This window comes from Magnolia sinica, chromosome 10 (genome assembly GCF_029962835.1).
Source record: "Magnolia sinica isolate HGM2019 chromosome 10, MsV1, whole genome shotgun sequence".
In the NCBI taxonomy this organism is placed as follows: Eukaryota; Viridiplantae; Streptophyta; class Magnoliopsida; order Magnoliales; family Magnoliaceae; genus Magnolia; species Magnolia sinica.
The window spans coordinates 24,402,248-24,422,587 of record NC_080582.1 but is presented as its reverse complement, the minus strand read 5'-3'; the positions used below and the strand labels follow the sequence as shown (position 1 = coordinate 24,422,587).

The window sequence follows — 20,340 nt, the reverse complement described above, 5'->3', positions numbered from 1 at the left end:
ATCTACTCTTTTTCCCACTCTAATGATACAGTGTGAATATTCATGGTAGAGACAATAAGAAAGAGATTAGAGAGTCTCTCTCCTTAAACTCTTATTTTATAATGACACTAACCCTAACTCCTTATGGTACCCACATGAGTACCCAATACAATACACAGCCATACAATCACACCCCTGCAATCTGCTACAGGCCCCGCTAGCAGGACCATAGGCCTCACAGCTTCTCAATAAGAAGATTCTAACATTTCAGTTTGTAAGCTGAAAATAGACAATTAAGAGGTCAATACAGCATCCATTCCCACTGAAACAAAATCAGGCCCATGATTGGTGACTTTCAATTCTGGGAGATTTTATAGGCACAGTCCATCCATGGTGGGTCACATCCAAGGTATTGTGTAATGGTGATGGTGGCCAAAAAGGCTACCACCATTACTTTTACGATAAAGACTGTAATGGGCGTTACAATCTCTTTTTTATCTATTGAAATAAAAAATCCAAAAAACTAGTATCAGCCCTGTAATGGACCGTTATGAACTTTACAGGGAGCTGTAACAGCCCTTACAGGTCATTTTTTTCCGTGACGGCCGCTATGTGACGGTTGCCACCGTTAACTTTACATAATGGCAGTTACGACACACCATACATCAGACCAACAGTCTATCACTGAAACATGCAACTGTTACAAAATTGAAAACCAGGTATACTGTGTATCCTTGATTTTAAATTAGCAAAGGAGGATTTGGGAATGTCAGCATGGAATCTAATTGTCAGCTACAATGACCCAATAAAACCAGATACACTGACCCATCCAAGCAGTTCATTGGTAATATTGAAGTGGTTGTCATTATAAAATAATGATTCATATTATGCAAGTATAGAATATGAAAAACTGTATCTAGTTATTTAGATTTTTATGTCAAAATTAAAATTGGAGGTGAACAGCAGATAGATGTAGCTGAGAAAAAAAAAAGAGACTGGTATTCTAATGTGTATCCACGTGTCAGATGCATGTGCTTGACATGTCATTTCTTTAGATAAACTGTTGTGCCCTTCTTAGTTGTTATTCTTAAAACCTGTCACGGATTTAGCCCTGCATTAGGATTCCAAATTGGTCTGGAGGAAATCAAGGAACATCAATGTTGTTGTGTTTTCTGATGTTTTTTTTCAAAGGTAGTTCATAGCAATTAGCATTGGTTTGTGAATCTTGATAGAAATTTTTGAACTGTTTTTTTTTTTTTTTTTCTTTCTTTCTTTCTTTTTAATTTTCTTTTGTAGTTCTGAACATGCCTTTGTTTATTCTTTTTTGTAAACGAGGACATTTGGTATCAAGTTTCTCACCTAAATATGAATATTTGTATCTAAACCTGTTTGCTCTAAAACTTACATTCCATTTATCTGCTTGTGAATCAATGGAAAGCTTGTTAAGATATCTTTGTTTGCTCTGTCAATGCAGCTATTGACCATTATATCTACTATCGATGACTTGAATTATCCAGAGAAGACGGAAACATATTATATAGTTAATGCTCCATATATATTTTCAGCATGTTGGAAGGTGAGTATCCATGCTTTTCCTTGAATCCGAAATATATTTTCAGCATGTTGGAAGGTGAGTATCCATGCTTTTCCTTGAATCCGAATTTCTGGTTTTATATATATATATATATATATATTGAATTTCTGGTTATATTTTAGGCCATGTTTGGATAAATTTTGACTCAGGAAAGAAAAAAGCTGTAGAATCAGCCACATTGTGATGTTTCCATTCATTTGCTGAATTCTAATCGAAGTGAAAATTCAGCAACTCTTTTCATGCTTTTCCAGATTCTTTCCTTGAAAGTGAAGAGATGCAAACCATCATTTTCAATTTTTGGAAAAAAGAAGTTAAAATTCCACATTGTAGCCTTCACCTAAAAGCTATTTTAGAGTTTCCTTAGGAGACATGCCGTCCACATGCTCATTATCCACTGGTCATAAAACTAATTTTTTTTGTTAATTCACTAAAAAAAATATATTTTTCCCTTTTGTTTTCAACAATGCATAGCCTGTCTTGCATGCTAATAGGGATGTTACTTAACTCTTGGCAGGTTGTGAAGCCCCTTTTGCAAGAGAGGACGAGGAGGAAAGTGCAGGTGCTGCAAGGTTGCGGGAGAGACGAGTTGTTGAAGGTAGACAGTCTTTTTGCTTATTTTTCATGAAGGTATATGATAGCTATAAGACCAGCCATGCCTGATGACACAGAATGTTGGGCAGATAAGGACAACATGTCCATAGGATGAGTGTAGCTGAAACGAGGATGCTGAGATGGATGAGTGACAAGATGGGGATAGAATAAAAAATGAATGCATTCAAGGGAATTTAGGAGTAGCACCAATAGGTAACAAGATGATGGAAAGTAAACTTAGATGGTTTGGTCATGTGCAATGGAGACCAATAACTGCACGGGTCAGGAGTGAGTTGGTACAAGTTGAAGGCTCTAAAAGGGCAAGGGAAGGCCCAAAAGGACGTGGGTGGAGGTGGTAAGAAAAGATTTGAGGACCTATGGTGTAACTGCAGTTATGGCCCTTGATAGAGTGGAATGGTGGAAAAGGATTATGTAGCTAACCCTAGTTAGTTGCGTTAAGGCTTAGATGGTGATGATATGATGGCTACTTGGAAAAGTATGAGAGCTGCCAGTGCGGTCATGTATGAGAGCTGCCTGTTAGTAAGATCCTCCATGTATGTGCCATGGTCCAGAAATCAGGCTCTGTTCTTCAGGTGGACAACACACGTTACCATATTAGAGAAACAGACAGTTACTAAAGATAGACATCCAACAGTCTACATTCAACATACATGTGTAGCCTGCTTGATGGCTGTGGCCTGATTTTTGGGTCACTATACATGAATGGTGGGCCCTGATTGATGAATAGCCTGGATCTCGCACATGTGGGAATATCCGTAACTACTACATAATATCTAGAATACAACTTGTTCAAAATGTCCCTCTCTTTAAGTGTATCCTGCAAGACCTGAATATGTGGTGGTAGGGTTGCTCTCTTTAAGTGTGTCCTGCAAGACCTGAACTGGTGCCCATTACCCTTTTACTTGACTGATCTTCTGGTGGTTTTGGTCAACCTAAATTAAGGCTGTCACTGTATCAGTCTAAACTCTTGACACTAATGTTCTAAAAGACCGGTGAAACACTGAACCATCAAGGCCACCTGTTAGGTCAGACTGGGCAGAACCAGGTTGGGCACCGGTTCAGCAAAAGAATAGGTGTTGGCCAGAAATTAATTAGAATATGGTTTAGGAGTCCATGCCAATCAGGCACCTTTTGGCCTAGAAGGTATGAAGTGGCTTGATCAGTGCCTGGTGTGGTCCAATCACTGGGCCGCCTCTTGGATGAAAGATACCTCAAATCATGCTGATGGGGAAGTTCATGATTATCTCATCTACTGTGCATTTTGTCAGACATTGGCCATTGGAAGCTCCTTTCTTTCAACATACCCAATTGTCAGGGTTGGAAAGGTCCCGGACCCAATTTTTGAACAGCAGGCATCAATGCATGGGCGATTGGCACTCTTAGTTGTCCAAGGAACGAGATGGCATCAAGTCATGTGAAGGTATACATTTTGCACCCGATTATAGTAAACCGCAACCATTGGTTCGATGAACCACCAAGACATTTTAAGACAGAACGGTTAGCCGATCTAGTGGATTGTGGATTTAAACCATGGAAAAAGTTCGGTGTGCTAAATCCAATCAGCTGACCTGCTGTTCTGGCCAAACCAGGTTGAACTAGCTGGTATGATCCCCCTTTTTTCCAGCAATTTATAACACCATTGTTAATGGAAATATTCAGCATTTTTATTTTATTATTTATGCTGAAGTAATGTTCATTAGTAGATAAGCTATCATCGACTGTAAATAAGAGCTTTAAGTTGGTGGAAATGATCAAGCGGTATTTACACAGAATTCCTATCCAAAAATGACCAAGAACAAATAATCATTTATTTTTTGAAGACAGAATTCCGGTCCAGAAATTACTATCTAGAACAAATAATCCTTTATTTTTTGAAGATTTGCTCTTCTGAGTGGGAAAGAAGAATATGAATGCAAAAAAAAAAAAGAAGAAGAAGAAGAAGAAGAAGAAGAAGAAGAAAAGAAAATTAAAGAAAAGAAAAGGGAAACTGAATAAATTGAGAGCTTTGTTTATTCTTTCCTCAATCCCATCATACAAATGGAATTCTCATCATGATTCATGAACTAGTCTTAAAATTATCATGGTCTGAATTGCTAGTTTAGATTCCAGCATTTGCTTTGCCTTTAGCTGTTTGATTTATGGGTGCAACTGAGGTAGGTTGGGGGTCAACCCATGCCTAACCCAACCTCAAGAAGACCCAACGTGCAACCTGACCCATCTTAAATTCCAACCCGAGGTGCCCAAAACTGAACCCAGCCCAAAGTCCTCTTTAGTTGACCCAACCTGACCCCAAAATACGTGTGATTATTCCCAACATGATCTAACCCGACCCAAATTTGCTCAACTTGAACCCAACCCGAATGCAAATCAGTTGGCGTTTTCCAACCCGAACTCAACCCGGCTCAAACTCGGGCTGGGTCAGTGGTGTTCAGGTTGATGCAAACCCATGTCGCAGCCCTAGTTTGATTATTCTGATTCAGTAGGCCATGTCCAGATTTCTGCTTCTTTTCATTTTCATGTGACCAGAGAGCTCTTTTTATTGATTTTGGTCTTTAGGTCATGGACTATGCATCCCTCCCTCATTTCTGTAGAAGAGAAGGCTCCGGTTCTTCCAGGCATTCAACTGCTGGGCCCGATGACTGCTTCTCGCTGGACCACACCTTCCACCAACAGCTCTACAACTACATCAAGCAGCAATCTCAGTGCCAGGGACCTGCTGCGCCCATCAAGCAAGGCTCCTTCCATGTCGATTTCCCAGATCCAGAGCCCGAAAAAACGAAGATCGCCCAAACCATTGAATCTGAGATGCACAAGCTCAGCGACCGGAATGGGCTTGTGCATTCGCTAGATAGCATGAAAATCAACATTGAATGAATCCAGACAGCCCCAGGGAGAGCACGTGGAAGCACTATGATAACAGCCCAAAGAAACTGGGAGGACCGATCAGCATCATGACCGCTGTCACGTGTCCGACCACCAAAAGTATGTATGAGATGTAATAGTAATCGCCCTTAATATCTCAATGCAGGTTTTCTAGGAAGTCTTCCAAGGAGAATGGATAGGACAGTAAGCCATGATAACTAAACCCAAGAAACTTCGAGGGCAAACAAATCAACATAGTGACAGGCGTCACTCTTCCATCCACCAAATGTATGAGATGTAATAGTGACGGCCCGCAATCACTTGATGCGGGTTTTGTAGGAAAAGTGAATGTGATCTAAATAACTGAGTCTACAACCACCAGAAGTGGAGAATATTGAAAGAGCATGGAGGGAATGTTATTCTCAATTTGGCAGTAGAGAAAAGATGGAGAATGTAAGTTAAAAGCAGTATGTTGGTATTATTGATTTGTAGAACTCCAGTATCAAACCTTTGATGATCTTCTATTCATAGTTCCAAAACCTGGAAGCTCCACTCGACTCAATGTCCAGCTGGGACGGGTCGATTCGATATATGATTATTGAATTAATATGAATTTAATAGGTTGTGAATATAAGAATTGACATAAATAATCAGAGATGAAGGGCATGGCTTGTTGGTGACTAGGTTCGAGTAATGTCAACTCAGTGAGTTAATGAATTGGTCAAGTTGAGATTGCCAGTGAGTTTTGTGGTGTCTTCGGTTGAGCTGGCTGAATTCAGAGTTTTGAGTCGCTCAGTTTTTGACTACTAGTATGTAGGAACTGTTTTTGTTGTGGAACTCGTTAAAAAACCTGCTCAGAGTCATTTGATTGGCCCACCTGCATGGTATCATCCTCATCGTTAGGACTGCTCATTTGGGGGAGTGGATTAGGTTTAACCCGGGTAACACCTTTAGTGGGTCTTACCCTTACTGTGGGGCCTACCTTAATGATGTGTTGTAAATACACACCGTCCATCTGTTTTTCCAGCCCAGTTTAGGCCATGTTCGAAAAAATTAAGTAGATCCAAACCCCAGTTGGACTGCACCAAAGGAAACAGTGGTGACTGAGCCCCCACCATTAAAAACTTCCTAGGGTCCACCGTAATGTTTCTTTTCTATCCAACCCGTTGATAAGGTTAACCAGACCTGGATGAAGGGAAAATATAAAGAGCAGCTTGATCCAAAACTTTTGTAGCCTGCAAAAAGCTTTTAATGGTCATTCACCACTGTTTCCAGTGGTGTTATCGACCTGGGATTTGGATCTACTTAAGTTTTGGGATCACGACCTAAAATAATATGGGAAGACGGATGGACGGTGTGGATGTGCAAAAGCTTCATCAAGGTAGGCCCTACATGGTAAGGGTAACACCCACTAACACCTAATCCGCTCCCCTCGTCTGGCGGCCGCCGTAGATTTGCCTTTGGCGCAAAAAATAAAAATAAATGACAGCTTTGGTCGAATATCCTAACGTCCACAGGGCAGAGACGCAGCCTGTTGAATGTGAAGCTTGGGTTCTATTTTTTGTGAAATGGGTGGTTAGGATTCAATCAGTGGATCCTAGGTTAATTGTTGGATGTGATCATGTGGCCATCAAGTAGGTGGGGCCCGATAAGGGATCCAGGTAGAAGCTTCCGTAAGAGGCTGCTAGGATAATGACTAGTGTGAAGGTCATCAGAATATGGATGTAGGTGCAACACAATGCACGTGGGCAAGGTGCGTGGGCCCCAGCACGGGCAGATGAGTTTTGAAATGTGGGATTCCTGCCAACTGCGTTTTGATGGTGGGTCTGGGAGATGAGCCTCGGCAAATGAACATTTTGTAAAAATGTAGGTCCGCATGTGTACCCAATGATTCAGTGATCCAGAATGTTGATTTTGTGGGACCCATAGCCGCCGATTAGGGAATATCCATTACGCGTGGACAGCGCCATATCTTCTCGTAATCATCTATTTGTAGGGCCACCGAAACGAAGGGTTAAGATCCTTCAACCTGGGAGCCTTTTGGGCCATCAACTATGCAATCTGAAGCTCATCAGATCAACGGTCTGGATCACTCACCCATGTACGGATCCTGCCCATTCAGCAACTACTACGTTTATTGAGCCTCAACACCTATATAATTCCTTGCCTTGATCTCCCAACAAACCATTGTTGGCTTACACGCGTGTGATCCCATGTGCAGACATTGAGGTGGGCCCCACTAGTTTAAACGTGGTTAACACTAAAAAACATAAAACCACCAGAGTTCCCGAAACTGAGAACTTTTGTATGGGCCCAATCACACATTTTCAGCCTAAAACACAGCTCAGCCAACAAATCTACACCTTCCAAAAAATCAACTACAAATGCTTCTCATTTCCCTTCTCGAAACCCATCTCATTCATTAGCTAAGAAGCTTCTAGAAAATTCTCCGAGAGCCTTCTAGAAGACGGAGTCTCTAGCCATAGTCACATTTACTGGGGAAGTGACTGGACAGATCGGTTTCATCATCGTACGGTGCCGGTCCGTCTTCGACTTCGTGCGCCGGCTGATTGATTGCCTCCAACACCCGCGGCCCCCGCCTCCGGTGGCAGTCACGGCGGGGAGAATTTTCGAGGCCTCACAACGACGTGCTTAAGCCTGAATTCTGCATGAATGTGGCGCACGTAGATATATGATCGTCGATCAAAGCCATGCAATGCTCATGTGTGGTCTCTTTCTTTTTTTATTTTTTTCTTTTATATGAGATTGGTATAATTTTAGGATGTTGATGAACGGCTCCTTTTAAGTTTAGTGCTCCACTTCCTCTCCGTGTATTCCGAAATGGGATTGCGTACTGATTTAGGGCCTGTTTGGATTCGCGTATAATATTATATTGTATTGTAATTAGGTACTGTTCATTTATACATTGGATGGTTTTGAGAATACATCCAAATCAGCATGCCATTATTCAATGTTTGGATATGACATATTGTTCGGGCAAGTATACAATTTCTTGTACTATGCAATGTTTGGATACGACGTATTGAGCCTGCATATTGTACCATAGTACAACATCTGGAGGGCTTTTTCCCTCCAAGAGCAGAAATGAACTTTTTTTAAAAAAAATTACAAATCTAGGATTTTAAAAAGGAATAAAAATAAAAGAGAATAGTATCACCTCGTACTATTCTATTACCAAAAGCAGAAAGCATGGGTGTATTTATCAGTCAGATGGACTTTTTTTTAAAAGAAAAGAAAAGAAAAGAAAATACAGAGATCGGAACAGAGAGGATTACAAGAGAGAGGATCCTTCTTCGGCAAAGAGAGATTCGTGTTCATCCAATCACTGTTGATACTCGATCGGGATGAAGGTCCGACGATCTGGATGGAAGCAGGGATCCAGATCCCTGAGAGAGAAAATGCCATCTTGACACGGGATAAGGTTTTGATAGACGGAGGAGAAAGAGGTTCATATGGAGATGGAGAAAGAAAGGCAACGATGGGCGTCCTATAAATATAAAGAAGATAATAACCGTGACGATCCTAATAGTGTGGTTCTAGACTCATCTCTCACGGAATGCTGCTACGTGCACGGTTTTACGTGTAGAGAGAGAAACAATGGAGAGGAGAGAGATTACACCATAGCCCAATGGTATATAGATTATCAATACAAATAGAGGAAATTATTCCACAGCTGAATGGCCACATGCACTGGGAAGAAGACGATCTTCTGCGATGATGGAGCAGGATATCTCCATTCTCCACAGTTGAAACGTATAATATCCAAAGAGATAGACACCGCCCAATAATACTATACATTGAAGAGACTGCACTGCACGATGTAGTGGCGTCTCAAATCAGTTTACCACCTTTTGAAAGTTTTGGATTATTGGTGTATTCGCACGGATGGTAAACGCCGGAAGCCAGTGCATCTCAAATCAGTTTACCGCCTTTTGAAAGTTTTGGATTATTGGTGTATTCGCACGCATGGTAAACGCCGGAAGACAGCTCCAATCCAAACGCTGTATAATGGGTATATTCGAGAATATTCTGTTATAATACCATACAACGCACCTTTATACATGAATCCAAACAGGCCCTGAGTAGGCTTTTATTGTAGTGAGTAAAGTCTGTTGGGCCCACCGTAAATGTATGTTGTTTATCCACACCGTCCATCTATTTTTTTCAGCTCATCTTAGGGATTGAGCCCAAAATCGAAGCAAATCCAAAACTCAAGTGGACCACACCACAAGAAACAGTGAGAATTTTCCACCGTCGAAACCTTCTTAGGGCCCATAGTGACGTTTATTTGTCATCCAACCTGTTCATAAGATCACACAGAAATGGATGAGGGTAAAATTTTAATAGTGGATGTTCAATTCACACTGTTTCCCATGGTATGGTCCACTTGAGCTTTGGGTATGCTTAATTTTTTGGTTCAAGCCCTAATATTATCTGGTCAAATGGATGGACAGACTGGATAAAATATATAGAGTATGGTGGGCCTCATAGAGTTTACTCAATACGCAAACCTGCCGTGCATTCCCTTGTGTTCATGTGTCCACCATCGAATGTTTTTTTTTGGGTCATCTTATCTAGGGCTGAAAGTTGGGTAGGTTCAACCCAACGGACATGTGACCATCCTGACATTGGTTTGGGGTTGGGCAGGATGTATCGGTCTTGTCTCGGTCTTGGGCTATACAAACACCATCCTGATAAAACTTGGGTCAGGCTTGGGTTGGGGTCTTGGGTTGCCTGACTCAACTCGAACCCAATCGATATATAAGTTACTTATAAATTATAATTGAGTGTGGATAGTCTGTTTTGGAGGCATAGGAAATTCCATTGCCGTTGGGTCTCATTGGTCCACATCATTTTTTATGACTCAAGCTAATAAGATATGTCGGATTTCTCTCTCCCAAATGGATTGTGTGCTATACAACACAACTTTTAAAGAAGTAGTTGTCTATATTTTATCTTATTTGTTTAGAAAAAAAGAAATTTTTTATGATAAATAACTACATATATAATTAATAAAATTATAGATATAAAAAATAAGACGTGTATTGAAATATAATATACTAATGTAATAACGAAAATATTAACATGTATCCACCTGACCAACCCGACTGAGCCCCCTTGGGTTGGGCTTGGGTTAAGAATTCCCAACCCATGGTTGGGTTAGGGTTGAGGTATAGGAACCTTGGGTTGGGCTAGGGTTGAGCACCAACTTGACCCGACCCGCTCGACTTTCAGCCCCAATCTTATACCTAACAGTTAAAGAGTAGCAAGTGATGGGCCATGGGCCTCCCTCAATAAGACTCTTTAACAGGTTGTGAGGTGAGGCCTAGGGCCTACTATGCATCACCATCTGATCATGATCTGAGGGTATTAAGATTCGCACATTGCAAATTTCTTTTTTTAAAAATAAAATAAAATATATGATTGGAACTTATTAGTGTCCATTAAAGAGAAGTGCAAGTCCGTGGGCTTAATTACCACTCTCTATGAGGTCATTTGGAACCTTTTTCTTTTTGGTTTTTGACTGGGGGAAGGCTTTGGACCAGGCCTGTGTATTTATAGACTTTCTTATTCCCGAGCCAGTGGGTAGACCTAGACCTCCTATGATGACATGGGGAAGCGTATTGCGTGGTGCGCCACACACCACACACCACCGACTTGGGCTTTGGCAATATCACTTTTAAAATGTCAAACGATTGAAAATAGATGTTTCTAGTCCATTTAAAAAATCATTGAATTATTATTCCAAGATGTCCAGATCCCCTGATCCAACTTATAATGAAGGAGTTATAAATGATTTCGTGGGATCATGCGCTATTAGAACAACCTCGATGCATGTAGTATTACAACCACTATTTCTACAGTGTTAGAACCACAGTCCATCCAGTGTTAGAACTATGATTCATACAATATTGCTATGTTAGAACGTTGATCTATCCTGTGTTAGAAATATGATCCAAGAAGTGTTACAACTACTATCCATGTAGAACTATGATCAATGCAGTCTTACAACTACTATTTATTCAATGTTACAACTATGATCCAGGTGTTCACTCCCCAAGTATAGGGTTGTGATGTAGTAATAAACTCGGTAAGACCGAGGTTGAATCCACAGGGACTGAAACCTGTACGTTTCCTGAAACTAGGTAGAAATAGAACTAGCTTAGGATGCAATCTAAATCAAATAGAATTTAAGAAACAATTGTGGAATAATTATCTAAAACTTTAAGGAATTCTGAGGAAGGAAACTAGGGATTCAGAGGATCCACTTGTAGAGATCAGGGAGATCTTATGCCTGCATCAAGGATTATGGAATTCAAACTTACTTGATCTGGTTTTCAAGAGATGAAAGGTATATGAATTAGAATGGATTCCATCATCTAACCATGCCCAGGAGACAAAGCAAACAACAGGATTAAACTAATTACCAACCAATCAACAATATATGAAGATCAGGAAGGTACTGTCATCCTACCATGCCCATGGGACAATGATGAACAACAGGGCTTCCTGACTTCATAAATATAAAAAGAGGCAAAGAGATATTCAAAGCCATTGCAAACCCATTGTAATTCCAGCCACAACAGACCATTAAAGACTGAGAAAATATTCTTTTAATAATCAACTTGAAACCAAGTTCAGTTCAGAAATTCAAATTAAATGCATGAAATAGTGTCTCCCATCTCGCTACAGGCTTCACCTCTTAGCCCCAGCTAAGAGGATTAGCTACACATGGATGGGCTGAACATTAAAAAATAAAGGAAATATAAAGTAAAGGAAGAGGAAAACCAGGCTCCTCCCTCTTTCTCCCACGTCCCAGCTAACGTGCCAGCAGCCACGCTCCTTCTCCCTTTCTCTCTCCGTTTCTCTTCCTTCGTCAAAGCCAAGACCCCACCCTGCTCGTTCACTCCTGCAGCCGATCCCCTCTATGCTTTCCTCCGTCTTTCTTATAGCCCCAGGGCCCGAGAGTTGGTGAGACTTCTTACGCAGCAGCGTGCGCAGGCCAGTCTAGCGGATCGAGCTTCTCAGTTGGTGGGGCCCATGATTGCCTCATATGATAGATCCAAGCCATCCAGGCTCCTTGGACTTGATCGGTGGTCGCCTGGGTTGGATTTGGACAGTCACAATCATCGGACCGATCCTGTCAATGGTCCCTGAATGGCCCGGATCAATCGGGTCTCGGACGATGTTGTCGCAAGTTGCTTGCGCTGACGCTTTGTGTGGCCTAGGATCGATCGTCAGACCATAAATCCATTCTGGCCATTGGATTAGTCTCGCAAAACCGGTCGGATTTGATGTTGTTCGGGTCGCATATAGTGTGGCCCATCAAGAATATTGTTCTACCGTCCGACTGCGTTTGGCCAAGACTCTTTTGAGTGTGTGTGCATGGGTTTGGAGAAACTCCTTCTGTACGGTCAGTTCGACCTTCTGGAATGAATGGATGGCTCTGATCATCCTGATTAATTCAGATGGTGGCCCAACATAAATTTTCGCAGGCTCCCTTGCGAAACAGAGCTTCCGAAATTCTGTTTTGATGATCGGTGGGCCTATGATCAACGTGTTTAGGACAATCCGATCCGTTCATTGGAATGCACTCGAAACATCATTCGAAAAGGACTATTTTTGAACTGGAATCGGTGTGGTCCATACGATTTTCTGAGTTACCGTTCATCTTGCATGCGGTTAAGATCTTCACTTGTATGCTTGCATGAAGGAGAAAGGAAACCTAGGCGTCGGTTTTGGCTAACCCTTGAAACGAATGGACGGCTCTGATCATCGCTCCGGGCGTCTAGTGGGGCCCACTGGCCAGAACCGCAGCTGCAGTGTGAAATGCTGGAGCGTTTTTGAAAATTTGAGAATATGTCGGTCAGCGTAATGCTGACCGATTGGGACACTGGCGGTGCACAGCGAGTGCATGCACATTGTGCACGTGCATTCTCTAGAGTAGGGTCCACTGAGATTTTTGTAAGAAATCCGTTCCGTCCATCCTTTTCCTCATCCACTTTAAGGCGTTGATAATGAAATTCAAGTGTATCCAGATATCAGGCGGGCCCCAAAGCAAGATTTTAGGGGCTGATCTGTCCGTTGGGCCACTTCTGGAGGGATCTGAAGGTTGGAATTCGCTGTGTATGGTTAATTTGTGGTCTTTAGGCCACGTATGAAGTTTCGACTTGATCAGATGGTGGGAACCCTATGATCTTGTATTCTGGACATCTTTTAGGCCTGTTTAAGATGAGTGGCTGGACTTTCTCTGATCTCTAACGTATAATTCTGTCGATCTTGGGTCTCTGGAGTCCGTCCCATGCTTTGGTGTGATTAGAGCGTTAAGTCCATGCTTTAAGCACCATTTTCGGTCCAGGCTCGTACATACACTCTGCATTACAAACACGATTAATCAGGCCATTAAGCGGTATCATGTTCGTAAATCTAGGTAACAACTGGGTCTGATATGCAATATTTGACCCTCAACACTAGGCAATATTACAATTATGATCCATGCAACGTTACAGCCACTATCCATGCAGTGTTAAAACTTCGATCCATGAAGTGTTAGAACCATGATTCATGCAGTGTTAAAACCACGATCTAGGTTGTGTTATACGTTGATATACACAATTTTAAAACTTTGATCCATGAAGTATTTAAACCATGATCCATGCGGTGTTAAAACCCGGATCGATGCATGGTGGACAACCAACATTGAAGGTGGGGTCCACATGATATACAATCCACTTCAAAGGTGGATATTGAAGGTGGGTCCTACATGATGGACAATAACATCGATGTGGGCCCGACATGATGGATCACCCACATTAAGGTGGGTTCAACATGATTGATGGTCCACATTAAAGGTTAGGCTATAATGATTAATGACCCACATTTAATGTGGGCCCCTCACGGTGGAGAACCCACATCAACGGTGGGGCCTACACGATGGGCGATTCACATCAAAGGTGCACTCCGCATGATGGGTGGTGGATGTTAAAGGTGGTCCCTACATGATGGGCAATAACATTGATGGTGGGCTCCAGATGATAGATGACCCACATCAAGGTGAGCCTCACATAATGGATGGCCCATACAGTATTACAACCTTTAATGTAGACTATCCATCACGTAGGGCCCAACTTTAAAGTGGGTCATCCATTATGCGAGGCCCGCCTTGTATGTGGGTCGTTCATCATTAAGGTGAGACCTTTGATGTAAATTGTCCTCATGTGGAGCCTACCTTGATATAGGTCATCTATCATGTGGGGCCACCATCAAGGTTATTGTCCATCATGTGGGTATTGAGTGAGAAATATTGTATATTTCTCCCTTATTGTACATTAGTTTTATAAGCATAGATGTGCTTAATTGATTTATTTACGTATATTTTGTTATGCGAAATGATTTGAAAAACTAAGATAAAAAGAATGATTAAAGAGAAGATTTAATGCTCAAATAAAGAATAGATAAAAAATTAGAGATTTGGATGTGATTAATAAAGAATTCAAGTGTCAAAGATTTAAGAAAACCAAGTACAAAAGGGAGAAAAGACTGGTACAATTATAAAGTATATTAAAAGAAATAACAGACTATTTGGTCCCACCTAAGGTTGGTTCTTCCGACTGAATGTGAACATAATAGTCTAGCAAGGAATTGTGATTTTTGGGAGATAATTCGGCTCGACACTTAGGTGCGATCAAAGCCATGTTCGGTGCCACCGAAGGGAGGTTCGATGCGACTTGAGGAAGACATGGACTTCAGATGAATATTGAAGAAATTCGGCTGCAAATAAGAGACTAATTTGGTGTGATCGAAGTGATATTTAGTGCGATTGAAGAGTAACAAAAGTGCGTAAATTTAAAGTCGATTAAAAGTCTATGCAAATTTTTTCTATTTAAAGAGGTGAATCTAGCCTTCCTAGATACAAATTAGGATAGAAGAGAAAGAGTAAGCAGTTGTAGAGCTTTTACAAATTCCTCATTTTTTTTTCTAATCCTTCAGTTCTTCTTTAATTTTTATGTTTTTATTTTGAGTTTAATTCAATCATGTCTTTGGTTGGCTAATCTCTTAGCTAAGACTAAAAGGTGAAGCTTGTAGTTGTTTATAATGTCTTAGTTTACTTTGATTCATATTATTTGTTTAATTGTTGAATAATTCATTAATATTGGTTTGAATAAAAATATATTTTTAGTTTATTTTGATCCATTGTCGACTTCGAAAACATTGAATGCTTAGGAAATGTAACAGTAATTGCTTATCTATTTTGCAAGGGATCGATCTATAAAATACATTGACCTATCATAGACTAAGGGCACGATGGATGCATTGAATTCCCTATGATCAATACCTTGACGTTTTATGTGGGAACCAATTCAAGTAGAGTTCAAATCTATCTTGATATATGAATGATGATTTAATTGCTCTATTATCCGGCTAGATAGGATAAGACTTCACTTACAGTTGATTTCCATGATTGAATCAAGTGAATTAAACATTAAAAATACTTATAAGTGGATCCTTAGTGCTCTATTATTTTATCCTTATTTATTTCTTTCTTAATTATATCATTACTTTATTAAATTCCATAAGTTAGTTCTAATTCTAAAGTATTCTAGAAATCGCACATTTATAAGTCCCTGTGGGTACGACCTTAATTTCACTGAGTTATTACTACATCACAGCCTTGCACTTGGGGTTGTCAACCCTTGGGTTCGATTAAGTTTTTAGCATCATTGCTGGAGACTTTGGTTATTTCTTTCTAAAATACTTTAGTATTAGAATTATTATAGGATTAAGATTAAGATTAGGATTAGTCTTCACTGCGTTTCTAGATTAGGTTTTTCTATTTATTTTTTTAAATACTAACATTTCTTTTGTTTTATAAAATCTAACCTAGAATTACCAATCAAGTACTATCCTTCCAACCCTCTTGCTCTAAGTTATTTCAGATTTCTTTTTTTTTTATTGATTATATTTCAATAAAAGTAGGTTTAGTTTTAGAAATAGGGTTGAGAGTGGTTCATGCCCAAGTGGGTTCGTGATAACACTCTTCATTTCTTAAGTGAATGAGGATTAATTTAAGGATTGCATATCTATCGCTGGATTAGAAAACACGTAAGATCCTCAAAATTAGCTGATAATATGGTTGAGAATCAACCTTATCATTGTGCTGTTGAGAAACAAGTTGAAAAAGAAGTGCAAAACATCCCACTAGCTTGAACTCTATGTGATTATTTGCAACTAGATAGGACAATTACACCTTCTTGTCTGATCTTTTCACACAAAGTAAGAAACATGGATTTTAAGCCAGAAGTGATTTAACTACTTCCAAAATTCCATGTACTAGATTATGAAAGTCCATACCTAATCTCAAGAAATTTGATGAGATTTAGTGTCCTTACACTTCAACAATGTTTCGGATGACAGTGAGATTAAAATTGTTCCATTTCTTATTGAAGGAGAAGGCTAGGTCTTGGCTTCACTCCTTGAGACCGAGATCGATTAAGACATGGGCTGAGATGAGCTGGAGTTCTTTAAAAAGTTCTTCCTAGTTCATAAGACTATTTCCCTTAGAAGGGCCATTATGAATTTCTTGCAGAAAGAGGAAGAAATCTTCTTTCAATGCTGGGAGAGGTTTAAGGACCTCTTAAGTGCTTGCCCACATGATAGTTATGAAGTTTGGTGCGTCATAAGCTTTTTCTTTGATGGACTGACTTTACTCATGCCCCAATTCATAAAGATGGTGTGCAATGGGGAATTCATGAACACAAATTCTGATGATGCGTAGGACTATTTTGATATGCTAGCTAAAAATGTGTACTCATGAGATTCTTCATCTAAACCCACTAATCCCAAATCGATTCAGTCTAAAGAGAAGGGAGGAATATATGTCTTAAATGAAGAATACGACGTTAACGTTAAGGTGGATAACCTTACAGGAAAGGTTGAGGAGATGGAATTGAAGAAAGTAGAAATGGTCAAATTCGAGGAGATTGTTGAAATTGTTTGTGATATTTTTGCAAGTAATATATACTTGATATTGGAGTGTCCTACAATTCTGCATTTCAAGAGTTGTTGCATGAGAAATCCAATGCCATAAACAATTATCAGAGGCTGTTCAACGCTCTCATCTCAAATACATATAATCCTAGTTTGTAGAACCACAAAGATCTTTCTGGAATTTGGAATATGATGGAATTTGTTTTATGATATCTAATAGAGAAATGTTGATTTTCATGTCTTAGAACCTCTAAGATATCTTGATTATTAGTTAGAGGTTTTGGTGAGATCAACCTTTGTGGGAATGGAGCAACCGCTTATATTCTTTTTCCGGTTCTTTCCCATGTGAAATGTTGCTAGGCCCATCATCTCTCTTAGATTCTTCCGTGTCCTTATTCTTTTCATCCCTCATCGGGATGTTCTTGTTGATTGATTTTCTACTTCTAAGAGTGGTGATGGATTTTGATTGCTCCACATGTTGAGTCGAAAAGTTTGGGTCACTTATCTCGTATTGCGGTTTCAGGTTAGGTAGAGGTTGGGTTGAAAGAGTCTCATTCTCCCTAACAGTAAATTGTGACTCCAATATTTGAATAGATAATGCAAACACTCCTAAGGATATTTTAATGTCCTAGAATGCTTGCAAAATATTGTGATTAAAATGCTCTTGATTGTGCATGAATCCTTGAACTACAGGCTCTTAAGGTCTTTTTTGAGTTAATAGTAGAATGAGTCTTGAAGGAAGGGACCCTTGAAGATTTTTGTCTGCATTAACCATTGGCCCATTCCTCCAACTGAAGTTTACAGCACAATGTTCGGAAAAATATATTTTGACAAAGAAAGTGAGCTCCATCATAAAACAAAATGTACCCAAAAAATACAAGGATCTCAGTAGCCCAACCATCTCATGGGTGATCGGGGATCATTAGATTGAGCATGCACTACTTAATTTGGGGGCGAGCGTGAATTTAATCTTATACTCAGTCTAAAAATAGCTTGGCTTAGGTGAATTAAAACTCTCCTGGACCACACTCCAAGTCGATGATCGTTCAATTGGTATACTAAGAGGAATGATAGAGGAATGCTAGTCCAAGTTGATAAATTCTATTATCCAACATATTTTATTGTTTTAGATACACAACCTGTCATTGATGCAAGCACTCAAATTCCTGTCACCACTAGCTAACTATTCCTAGCCATATCAAATGATATAATCAATTGTAAGAATGAGATTATGAAACTATCACCTAGCACTTGAGTTGAACGTGTTTAACATGTGAAAACAACAGGAGAATGGTGATGATGTCTACGAGATTAACTTGATAGATTCATTCGTGGAAGATAAGTCACTTTTGACTTTATACTCCGACACTTTACAGATATGCTTGGCCCACTCCACTGATTTAGATGATGAAATGATTAGGGAGATAAATGCTTTGCTTGATGTTACACTGGTACTTAAAACTAACCGATGAAAGCTTGAATTTGAAAGATTACCTCTAACTGACTCAAAGTCTCTACCGTCTAGTGTCAAGGCACCAGAGCTTAACCTAAAACCATTACATGTTGATCTTAAATACGCTTACTTAGGTCAAGATGAAACATATCCAATGGTGATTTCTTCCTACTTTGATAAGGAACATGAGAATATGTTGATTTCTACTCTCAAAGAATATAAATGAGCCATTGAATGGATGGTTGCGAACCTTAGGGGAATCGAACATCTAATTTGTAGTTACTGCATTCATCTTGAAGATAATGCGAAAACATCTAGATAACCATAGCGCCGTCTAAATACAAATATGAAGGAAGTAGTTAAGGCTGAGGTGTTAAAGTTATTAGATGTGGGTATCATATACTCTATTTCCGATAATCAATGGGTGAGCCCAAATCAGGTGATACCTAAGAAGTCTGGGATTACCATCGTAGATAATGCGGATAATGAACTCATACTAACCAAAGTTACCATTGGTTGAAAAATGTGCATTGACTATAAAAAATTGAATACCGTCACAAGAAAGGATCACTTTCCTTTACCTTTTGTTGATCGGATCTTAAAAAGGTTAGCGGGTCATTTCTACTACTGCTTCCTTGATGGGTATTCAGGCTACAACCAGATAGAAATAGCCCTTGAGGACCAAGTAAAAACCACATTCAGATGTCCTTTTAGCACTTTTACTTACTAAAAAATGTTGTTTGGATCATACAATGCCCTCGCCACATTTCAGAAATGTTGAGTATTTTCTTTGACATGGTGGGACAATTTTTAGAGGTCTTCATGGATGACTTCTCTATCTTTGGTTCTTCTGTAGCACCCCATACTTTGAGCACTCCGGTGTTACCATTAAACCGTAGGAAGTATTTAAGCGTGTGGGAATACACAATATAGATATCATCATTAGATAATTCACAAAGAGATCACCTTTGTAAACCATGAACAACTTTAGAAAATTTCATTAGTTACAACTCTCATCGAGTCAGTTATAAGATCATTCTAAGAGTCCATTGAAACTCAAGATGAATCCTACTCACCAACCACTTTATAAAATAAGAAAATATAAAACAAACTAGTAATCCAATATCTACATCATATAGTGCATATCTACCTGGCCAGATCACAATCCAACCATTAAACTTGACTAATGCATTTCATATTTGTATCGGGACATGTCAAGAAATCATGTGGACAATCAAATCATATTCAAGATGAATCTTAACCATCCGAATTAGATCAGCAAGTGACAGATGTCTTGTAATGATCCAAACTGTCACCCTAGTGGGCCATTAGACCTTACATCCGCCATTCACAATACCTAGAACCCACAACTTGATGATACACCACTCGATTTCTCACTTAAAATGAAGTCTAGGATATTCAGACCATTGATGTCCAGATCGGGAAAGAATCTGACCATTAAATAGTTAGTAGTTGTTAGTTATACTCATAAAAGTGAGAAGTATGGCCCACCCAAGCTTTTGATCTAACTAATCTTTGATCAAAGGAAGTTAGTGGGCCCTCCAAAGTAAATGGACAGAGTAGATTTCCTTAAACACTCAGTGGGCCCCACAACCATTTTGTGTGTGCACTAGAGGAAGTGCACCAGCAGTACACTGAACCGGAGAGTCAGTTAAATGACTCAACGAAAACTAGAAAAAGGAGATTTTCTGTCCTTTTCCCCGCCCGAACAGTCATTTAAACGAACGACGTCCACTGCCATAATCGATGGGCCATCATCTTAGATCAGGTGGAAGATCTAAACGATCCATCAGATTCAGAAGACACATTC

At 39.8% G+C, this 20,340-nt stretch overlaps 1 protein-coding gene and 1 non-coding gene across 2 annotated transcripts in view; one reads left to right on the top strand and one right to left on the bottom strand.

Annotated features, from left to right (window-relative positions):
• The window catches only part of LOC131258199 (phosphatidylinositol/phosphatidylcholine transfer protein SFH1-like), a 35,358-nt gene extending 29,721 nt beyond the window's left edge, over positions 1 to 5,637 (top strand). Inside the window, exons 9-11 of the mRNA XM_058259333.1 lie at positions 1,454 to 1,555; positions 2,088 to 2,168; positions 4,742 to 5,637. Coding sequence (XP_058115316.1) covers positions 1,454 to 1,555; positions 2,088 to 2,168; positions 4,742 to 5,059 — 501 coding nt within the window. The 3' untranslated portion in view covers positions 5,060 to 5,637. The remainder of the gene's footprint in view (positions 1 to 1,453; positions 1,556 to 2,087; positions 2,169 to 4,741) is intronic.
• Positions 5,638 to 16,622: 10,985 nt separating this feature from the next.
• Positions 16,623 to 16,729, bottom strand: LOC131217832 (small nucleolar RNA R71). The gene has a single exon (XR_009157422.1). It is a non-coding gene; the product is annotated as a small nucleolar RNA R71 (small nucleolar RNA).
• Positions 16,730 to 20,340: the final 3,611 nt, after the last annotated feature.